This window comes from Rhinolophus sinicus, chromosome 3 (genome assembly GCF_057876585.1).
Source record: "Rhinolophus sinicus isolate RSI-liver-muscle chromosome 3, RSI-T2T, whole genome shotgun sequence".
In the NCBI taxonomy this organism is placed as follows: Eukaryota; Metazoa; Chordata; class Mammalia; order Chiroptera; family Rhinolophidae; genus Rhinolophus; species Rhinolophus sinicus.
The window spans coordinates 92,705,956-92,716,052 of NC_142503.1; the positions used below are offsets into that span (position 1 = coordinate 92,705,956).

A 10,097-nucleotide genomic window follows, 5' to 3' on the forward strand; every position below is an offset into this window, starting at 1 on the left:
ACCTCCCAGTCAGCCTCCCTGCCGCTAGCCCCTTCCTACTATACCTGCTAATGGCTCCAATCACGTCACTAGGTCACAGATAATTAACTCTGCACCTCAAAACCATGGGTGGCGGCCCCACTGCCCACAAGGCTGAACTCCACTGTGAGAAGTGAACCTTGAATTCAGACAGAACTCAGTTCAAATGCGAGCTCTACCCTTTTTTGACCTCTAAACTTTGGTTTCCTTGCATAGAAAGTGGGGGTATTTAATGGAGAGGAGGGATCTAAAATACTTAGCAGTTTCATAGGCAGGCTGGGCTCGGCTCCCTTGGCTGCCCTCCTACCAGTCAGCCCCACCCTAACACCACAACCTTTTCCTGTTGTCTACTTTTGCCTGATTTCAGGGCCATCAAGACTAGGGTTTCTGGGTGGGAATTCCTCCCCGTTCTCGGGAATTTTTTTCACTTTTCCATTTCTGAATCCCGAGAAAAGTTGGTCAGGAAATCGGGAAAATTGGCTCCTTGAGCCCCGGTGGTTGGTAGAATCGGATGTCACTTTGTGGAAATGATTCATCGTGGAGAACAGAAAACAGTTTGTATCTCGGGATTTGGGAATGGGAAAGCAAAAAAATTCCTGAGGATGGCTGGGAATTCCCGCCCGGAAACCCACCTAAACTCAAGACCAACTCTCCCTTTCTGGGACGTATCTTCAGGTATTTGAAATTATATATCATTACCATAAATATAAAACCCCTTGTCATAGAGGGTAACCATAACAAGACATATTTAAATTAAAATGAGAAATGCCAATTCCAGGTCTGTCCCCCGGCCACCACAGCAGCATGACCGGCGCCAAACCGCGCCGCGAGCTTGAGCAGCGGCCGGCGCGCTCGCCATGCGCACGGAGGCCCTGGAGCACCCGGAGGTGGCTACGGGTGAAGAAATGATGCCTCATATCCAACATTTGAAGGGAGCACATAGTAAGAACTTATTTCTTAAAGACAAAAAGAAAGAAGGCTATTGGCTGGTGACAGTTCTTTATGATAGACAAATTAATTCAAATGATCTTGCCAAGCAGTTAGGTGTTGGAAGTGGAAATCTGCGGTTTGTTGATGAAACAGCCATGCTAGAAAAACTTAAAGTTGGGCAAGGTTGTGCCACACCCTTGACACGCTTCTGTGATGATGGAGATGTGAAATTTGTTCTGGATTCTGCTGTTTTGCAAGGTGGATATGAAAAGGTGTACTTTCATCCAATGCCCAGTGCTGCAACCATGGGATTGAGCCCCGAAGACTTCCTTATATTTGTGAAGAAGACAGGACATGATCCCATAATCCTACATTTTGATAAAAACAACTAATTGGGCTAATATTTAGAATACATTTATTTCTGAAAGCTGTTTTTCTTCATTGTAATTTGTAAAAAGCATTTAAAATGATAAGAGTATTTAGCACCTTGGTTTGGTGACTACTTAAATCATTTTAGGAGGAATATTTCCGCTTAAAGAAGCTGTTTTTAAAAAGATGTATTGAGGTAGTATTAGCTCAGATCCTACCCTCCATGACTCATTACAGGAATGCATTACAAGAATAAGTTAACATCAAAACAAGGGTTAGTTAGGGGCGTCAGGATGGCTCAGTTGGTTAGAGCGCAAGCTCTTAACAACAAGGTTGCTGGTTCAATTCCCACATGGGATGGGGGGCTGCACCCCCTGCAACTAAGATTGAAAACAGCCACTGGACTTGGAGCTGAGCTGCGCCCTCCACCACTAGATTGAAGGACAACGACTTGGAGCTGATGGGCCCTGGAGAAACACACTGTTCCCCAATATTCCCCAATGAAACAAAAACAAAACAAAAACCAAGGTTAGTTAACTAAGATTAACTATGTTACATCTTCATTAGGGTGTTATTGTACTTGAAAAAATCAAGTGGCAAAACAGCATATATAAAATCATGCATTTGACAGTGTACATATAGGGAAAAAATCAAAAGGAATATATTAAATTGTTGATAGTGCTTATCTTTGGGGAATGAGGATTAAGGAATAATTCCCCAGCAAGAAAATTAAACATGGGGCAAATGCTAAAACTTTACATTACTGGGTGTTTGTTTTTAAACTGGTGTGTTGTTTTTTTCAGTGAAAAAAATAGGCTAATTAACTTTTTATAAAGTTATATTCTTAGATAACTTTAATTTAGAAAAACTCTAAGTAGGGATGGAAAATGTAATCATTATATTAATGAAATTACATTTTAAAGCTCAGTAGCAGAATATACACAGGCCATTAAGAAGGATTTGTTTAGTCTTTGTTCAAAAGTTAGAAATGTGGGACGGACGGGTGGCTCAGTTGGTTAGAGTGCGAGCTCTGGGCAATGGGGCGGCTGGTTCGATTCCCACATGGGCCAGCGAGCTGCACCGTCCACAACTAGAATGAAGTCAGTGAGCTGCTGCTCAGCTCCCGGATGGCTCAGTTGGTTGGAGCACCGGCTCTCAACCACAAGGTTGCCAGTTCGACTCCTACAAAGGATGGTGGGCTGTGCCCCCTGCAACTAGCAACAGCAACTGGACCTGGAACTGAGCTGTGCCCTCCACAATTAAGACTGGAAGGACAACAACTTGACTTGGAAAAGTCCCGTAAGTACACACTGTTCCCCAATAAAGTCCTGTTCCCCTTCCCCAATAAAATCTTAAAAAAAAGAGTCAGAAATGTGAGCATGAATAAGTTATATATTAAATTTTACTCATCCCCTTTCAGTTATGGCATATGAGAAGTATAAGATCCCAAGATTATGTATTGTCAGTTGTCACATAGAAGCTAGTTCAAACATAAAGGTAAATTGACATTTTTTTCACTTCACTTAAATTCAAACGAAACCTTTCATCAGTTGAGGGTCTGGTGCAGACTAGACTACAAAAATAGCCTATAGATCTTGTCATGAAAATTCTCATGTTTTCCTCTAGTATAATCAAATGAGACAGTCATAAGATAACCATATTTTCCTAAGTTTGATCACTCAAAAACTAATTTCCATCTGGTAGAGATACTGTACTTAATTTATACCAATTTATGTCACTAAGGCAAAATCAAAGTAAACACTTGTCATTTCTTAATATATGATTAGGAACCACAAGTCCACTCATGGCACAATTTTTATAAAATATAGAACGGATTTAAGTGGCGGTAAGTAAGCTATACTTTCTATAAATGATAACCTTATTCTGAGTTGCCATGTTAGTTTTTAACCTACACTGCACTATATCTCTAAGTAAATTTTAGGTTGCTTTGCATATAAATGAAGGTTTAATGAATAGAATCAAAGACACTGAGGACCTTAGATAACTGGTCTAACTGCCCTTCTCACCTTTTGGTGAAAATAGACCCAGAAAGACTGACCTACGCAAGGACACAAGGCTGGTTGCCACTCTGCCTCCAAAGGCTATACGTGAAAAAGAGGTACTGATTCATACAGTCTATTAATGTGTTTAAACCTATTTTGGGATTGACAGAATGGATAGACTCTCTCCTGAAATCTCCAATACACATCTCACAATGATTAGGACAATCGTCCAAACAAGGTTATGTGTTATGTCTGAAAATAGGTTTCCCTAGGCAAAGGCAAAGGAAAGAATAATACTTGGCTAAATTTTATAATTTTTAAATGATTCCTAACCACTTGTTATAAAAATCACCTGTTTTATTTTTATATCAGTTTGATAAGTGAATGTTAAACCAACCTGAATAAAAAAATAAAAACTGAAATGAAAAATAGTGAATGCTTTTAAAAAGATAAACCACACAATGGTGTCTTTTGATATAAACTGGATTTCTGTGGCTGATACTAGGTATTGCCAAGTAATACACATTTTGCAATTAAAGAAAAAAAGAAAAGAAATGCCAATCCTTGTATCGTATCGCCTGTGTTGGTGTGGCTGCCACACTAGGGGAGAGGCAGATCTGGGCAACACCCCTCTTCTGAGATGGAGAAACTGTGGTGGGGTGTGGAGCAGGGTTTGAACCGAGCCAGGGGGTTTCCAAGTACTTCACACTGCCCCTCTTCTGTCCTTTCCGCCTCCCTCCCTCAATCCTGTACCTGCTGTCGTGCTCTCCTCCTCCCCCTCATTGTCTCATCCCCTCCCTCCTCTTTCTCTTTTGATTTATCCCTTTCTATTCTGCTCTCCTAGGACCTCCTCCCCACTCTTACTTTAAATAATCATACTGGCTGTTGGATTCCGCCTCTTCAAGCAGGAAGGGTGCAGGGTCCCATTTGGGGAGACCAGATACATGGTTGTGATGGTGTCTAGTCACTTATCCTTCATAGATTTCAGTTTTCCCCTTTTAAAATAGGATTGACAAGTCCTGTCTTACCTCCTTCTCCAGACAGAGCACGCTGGATGGGATGTTTTTTAGAAAGGGCCTTGGAAAAGCCCCTAAAGGGTATGACTAATCAGGGTGAAACCCTCCCACCCAATGGCCTTCTGCCCTGACACTGTGCTTACCACAGACAGACAGCGAGGGCTCCACCTCGTGCCACCCACCCTGCTCAGCCCTGTCCCCGTTCTTCTCCCACATGATGCCTCTGCCCCACTTCTTCCTTCACCATTTCTTTCTCCTGCTGCACCCCACTCCCTGCACCCACTGAGGCATAACACCCAGACAGTAGGTTATCCCCTCTGAATTATTGAGGAGGCTACAATGGGATGTCATAAAATGGAATCATGAAAGCCCTTGAATGTATAAAGGGCTCATCATTGAACGCTCCCCACACTCTGCCAGGTGAGGACTGTTACTGCTGGCTGATGAGGGGAAGGTGTACAGCTGGTGAGGAGCTGAGCGGGGCTCTCAATATTTTCGCAACGTAAAGCAGGGCAATGGGGAGATCAGGCCCTGCTGGCCTCCCCAACTCCACTCTTGTGAGCCTCAGAAGACCTGCCTGCTGGCTGCCTTGTGTACACGCTGACCCCAGTCATGCTGGGCGGAGACCCTGTGGAAGTCCCTGGTCCAGAGGAGAGGGACCAAAGTTGGTCCACCATATATTCATTCTATACACTGGCCATGGGACAGGTGATCTGCTTGGGACTTGATGGGCATGGAAATGAGACATTGGCCTCAAGGTGTTCATGGTCAAGTGGGAGACAAATGCACAACTGGCTGTCATCTAGGTGATGAGTGCCACTCTGCTCCCATACTAGTGTGCTCCTGGTGCCATAGTTGGCCAGAGCAGGGAAGCCAGAGAAGGCCAAGTGTTTCCATGAGAAGTAGAACGGAGAGGACGGGGGGAGAGTTTGGAAATGGAAGCATCAATGACAAGAGTCTCTAAACCTGGGGTCCCAGCCTGAGATCCTGGAATGGGGCTTGGAGTGACGTGGGAGCCACGACCCACCCTGTTTGACAGAGTCACTTCAGTTTCTAACAACTGAACTTATCGTTATGATTGGCAAAGCCCCAGCGTGGTTACCACTTCCATCCTTCAAACCTCAGCAGAGCCGTCAAATCCAAGTGCATCCCTGACTTTCCCTTCAGCAGAACTGGCTGGTTTCCCATTCCCCATGCATACCCCTTGTCTCAGGTCAGGGTCCCTAAAGCAGACCCTCAGACACAAATTCAAGGATTCGTGAGCAAGTGGCTTATTAGGAAGTGCTTCCAGGGGAAACCAGCAGGGGAGGGGGACTGCGAAGTCTCACAGCATGGAAGGTAACTGACTTGACCTTACCAGGAACTCAGGACGCAGTATAGGTCACACTGGGCTTGGAGTCCGTATCTCTCCAGCAGATACCGGTCAAGGGCTGCCCTGATGATGTAAGTTTTGAGTTACTCCCCATTTTTCTATAGCCTGTAGGTTAGGTAGCTCTGGCAGCCTGAAGGTGGGGACTGCAAGGCCACCAGAAGCCAGTGTGCGTGAACATGGTAAATGTGTCCAAGGGGATATGGATGACAATGACAGCATCTGCTTCACTCTATGCCGACTCTATCAGCACCTGTGATACTTTATTACATACACTTGATCACATATCTGCCCACTAGAAGTCTGGCATATGGCACATGCCAAATAAGAGCAGGTGAATGAATGAATGAATGAATGAATGAATGGAAAGAAGGAGATAGGATGACTACCCATTTTCAGCTATAGAAACTTAGAAGGATGAGTAACTTACCCAGGATCCCACAGGGAAGGAGCAGCACGGCCAGGACCCCCATCAGCCTTCTTGACTGTGCATCCAAAGCTTTTGAACTTTGTCCTGGTGGAGCAATGGTTCCCCTCCCCCAGCCCTTTCTTAGAGCACCCCAAAATAGCTTTTGACTCAGCTGGGCAACAACATCCCATTTGCAGAACTTAGGCTTCTAGGACTTTCAAGGAAGCCTAGAGGCGTTGAGGGGAGGCTATACCAATGCGTGTTTCCTCCTAGCTTCCTCTATAAAGGGCAGAAGGAGGTTGGGGTGTCCTGCAAGGAACCAGGCCCATTGAACCCAGTCCATCTCCTCCTGCACCCCAGTTTTGCTCCCCAGGACATGGCAGGCTCCACAGCCATAGCAGCCAGCCTCCTGCTCCTGGCCCTGTGTACCCACTGCATCGCCCCTGCAGGTAAGATTTCCAGTCCCAGAATGGCTCTTGAGCAGGACAACCATCCTGAGGGCATAGCTAGGATGGCACAGTGGAGGGAGGAGGGCCGACCAGCCTGGAGTTGGAGGGGAATGCTGCTGCCCTGTGACTAGATCAGAGGTATTTAGTGAAGGGGACAGGCTCCGTCTGTATCTGGAGCCCAGAGCCTAGGGCAGGGTGAGAAAGGACATAGTTCTTCTCTTTCCGTCTCTTAGGCTCTGCGACCATACCCTTTGCCTGTTGCATGTCCTTCGTTTCCAAGAAAATTCCTGAGAGCCGAGTGGTGAGCTACCAGCTGTCCAGTGGGAGTATCTGCCCCAAGGCAGGAGTGATGTAAGTAACTCGTATCTTCCCCTGGGCACCTGATGGGAGAGGAGCAGGGAGATGGGAGCCTCCAGGGTCACTGAGGGGTGAGGTCAGGAGGACCCAGCTCTGTGGTTCTGGGGAAGTCACCTCACCTCTCTGAGCCTCAACTTCCACACCCAGAAAACTAGGAAGAGGATTCAGAATCAACGATTATTTATTGAGCACCAAATATATACTAGGCACCATTCAGGGCATATAATGTTATCTTTCTCCTCCCCTTTTCTTCCACCTCCTCCCCCCACTCCCGTTCAAGCCGTTGTTTCTCAGTCTAGTTGTGTAGGACGCAGCTCCCTGGCCCATGCTGGTGTTATGAGCCTTGTGCTCCCCCAGCTGAGGCAGCCGGTCGCCAGTGGTTAGTCGGCTGCTCACAGCAACTCACGGCAGCTCTTGCTGGCTGCCAAACGTTCACGATGGCTTCTGGCCACCAGCCACTCATGGCAGCACACAGTAGCCCATAGCAGCACATAGCAGTTCACGACGGCTTCCGGCCACTCACGCTGGCCGCCAGCCACTCATGGCAGCATACGGTAGCCCACGGCAGCACATGATAGCCACTGGGCTGGCCCATAATGTTATCTTAACTAACCCTCTTGACCATCCTATGAGTCAGATAGGATCATCCTCATTTTACAGAGGGCAACTGAGGCTCAGAAAAGTGACTGCTCAAGGTCACCTAGGACTCAAATAATTCATAGCTGCCTCTCACATAAGGCAGGAGGTGTGAACTCACTGTGTAAACAGCAGCATGCTGTAGGAATGTGATGTTCATATTATTAGTGATTCCCCACACTGGCACCAGGCCCAGTTCCACTGGCCTGGAGGAGCACATCCTGCTGCCCCATCCCAGCCCCGATGTCCTTATTGACCACACTTCCTTGCATAGCGTGTGGATTGGAGGTTCTGCCTTTTCTTCTTGGGGATTTTCAATGCATTTTCTTACTCCTCCCTGTGGATAGAGATCCAGAGTTATCGAAGGCAGGACTGGGCTTCCCCCCTCTGACAGGAAGGTGACTGAACATGACACTGAAACAGGGAGACACAGAAACACAGAGCGAAGACATCGTGTGAGTCACTTGCTAGGAGGCTGGGCAGCAGCTTGTCCTCAATGGGCTGCACCCCCACCTCCTCCTAAAACGCTCCAGGCTCCCTGCCAGGTCTCAGGTGTGCCCTGTCATTCCTCCACAGCTTCACCACCAAGAACGGCCAGAAGTTCTGCAGTAACCCTAGGAAGCAGTGGGTCCAGAGGTACATGAAGAACCTGAACACCAAGCAGAAGAAGGCCTCATCCTGGGGCCAGGGCAATGGGCACCCAAGTCCGTCTCCAGAGACGTCCTACTAATAGCTGCATCTCACCATCTCCTGGCCCCCTGTCCTGAAGTTGCATCTTGGTCTCAGTTCTTTGCCAGGCTGCTTGGGGCCTGGTGAGCCAGCAGTGATAAGTGAAGAGCTAATGAACCTGTTTCTTAGCATCACTTGCAGGGGATATGTCTAGTCTATAAAAACTCTTGGGGTCTGAGCAAAGGCTCCAAGCATCCTGTGCCCCTGGCCTTCCCTGAGCTGGGGAGAAGGTCCTTTGTCCTCCTTCTGAGCTGGAGCTGGCCCTTCCCCTGCCTTCCTGGCACCATCAGAGCCCAGGTGCATGAGGCCCAACCTGTAGACAAACTTGTTTGAACCTTAGCCTGCTGCTGGCTTCTCTGGGCCCTATGGTCTTGCAGTGGGGCCTACAGGCTATCATCTATCGATCGATCTGGGGATGGGGGACCTGACAACAGCTGCATCTCTCCATCAGGTAGAGGATGCCTCGGGCTTGTCCCTCTCCCAGCACTCCGAGTGAATGAAAACCCCACAAAAGCAAGGGGCCCCTTTGTGGCATTCACTGCCAGATCCTGGCCCTCCTTGCACACTTCTTATGGGATATGATAATAAAGGTTTCAGGAACTCATTGGTTTTTGTAACAAAATGGGCATAGGAGAGCAGGATAAGGGGACAGCCTGGGTAGTTTAATTCCCTTGTGAAGATATAGCTTCGAGGAGATGTCCCACTTTGTGACATGGCTTGCTCCATGCTACTTTGGGGACAAAGATCTGCTCTGGCTTGAAAGCTGGTCTTTCCCCACATTTTGGTGATGGGAAGATGGGGTGGGGCTGAGGGAGGAGAGGGACCCCAGCTTTTTTTTCCTATGCATGAGATACCATGTAATTTGTATGTCAAGAGTGTGGACACAAGGGGGTGGGTGGGAGATGAGGGTAAAGGGGATTAAATATATGTGATGGAAGGAGAAATGATTCTGGGTGGTGAACACGCAATGTGATTTATAGATGATGTAATACAGAATTGTACACCTGAAATCTATCTAACTTTACTAACAATTGTCACCCCAATAAACTTTAATTAAAAAAAAAAAAGGTGTGGATACACTTGCTACTGTCAGGTACATTCCAAGTAAAATGATTTCTCTTTTGAAGGTGATTGTGTCCTGCCTGTAGAGGCAGGGTTGGGTGTGAACAGTGGTGTCATGCAGGGTCTCTAGTCCTGCTCCCCGCACAAGAACGCAGGATATAATGAGGCCAAAAAGAACAGCAACGGAGCCATAGATAGGGGAGTCATACCACTATATTCTCACTTCTAACATAGCCGCCAGACTGTTCTCCAAAGAGGCTGGTCCAATAGACACTCCCGCAAGCAGTAGAGCCCACTGCCAGCTTCTCCACGCTCCCAGAGGCTCTCCCCTCCTCTCCCTTGCCTGCTTTAGCCCTCCCATGGGCCCAGCTGCAGCCATACCAGACTATACGACTTCCCTGTGGAAATCAATGAAGATCACCCAGGTGAGAACAATCACGTTATTCATTCAGAGCTTGCTGGAGTAAGGGAGTCAGTTACCATCACTCACATTTGGCGGAGAGACTCACAGGCAGGTAGGCGGGAGGGTTGAGCTTCAGAGTGGACAAAAGGGAAGATGCAGGTGTGCTTCGATTGGAGGTGGTTGGCCCGAGGAAGCTGGAGGTAAGTTAACTAGAAGCAAACATCTTATGTGATTGATTTGGAAGCATATTTGACTTTCTCTGCTTGGCCCTGAGCTGGAAAAGGGGGAGTCATGGAAGCTGGCAGTCACTGACCATTGATGGCTCTGGGCTGGTTGCTTCAGAGGCT

General features: G+C 47.3%; 1 protein-coding gene and 1 pseudogene across 1 annotated transcript; both read left to right on the forward strand.

Annotated features, from left to right (window-relative positions):
- The first annotated feature begins 822 nt into the window (after positions 1-822).
- LOC109438072 (prolyl-tRNA synthetase associated domain-containing protein 1 pseudogene) lies at positions 823-1,770 on the forward strand (annotated as a pseudogene).
- Positions 1,771-6,377: 4,607 nt separating this feature from the next.
- CCL24 (C-C motif chemokine ligand 24) lies at positions 6,378-9,352 on the forward strand. Its single transcript, XM_019717666.3, has 3 exons — positions 6,378-6,563; positions 6,797-6,914; positions 8,133-9,352. The coding sequence occupies exons 1-3, from the start codon at positions 6,491-6,493 to the stop codon at positions 8,284-8,286; spliced, it is 345 nt and encodes a 114-aa protein (XP_019573225.3). The 5' UTR covers positions 6,378-6,490; the 3' UTR covers positions 8,287-9,352.
- Positions 9,353-10,097: the final 745 nt, after the last annotated feature.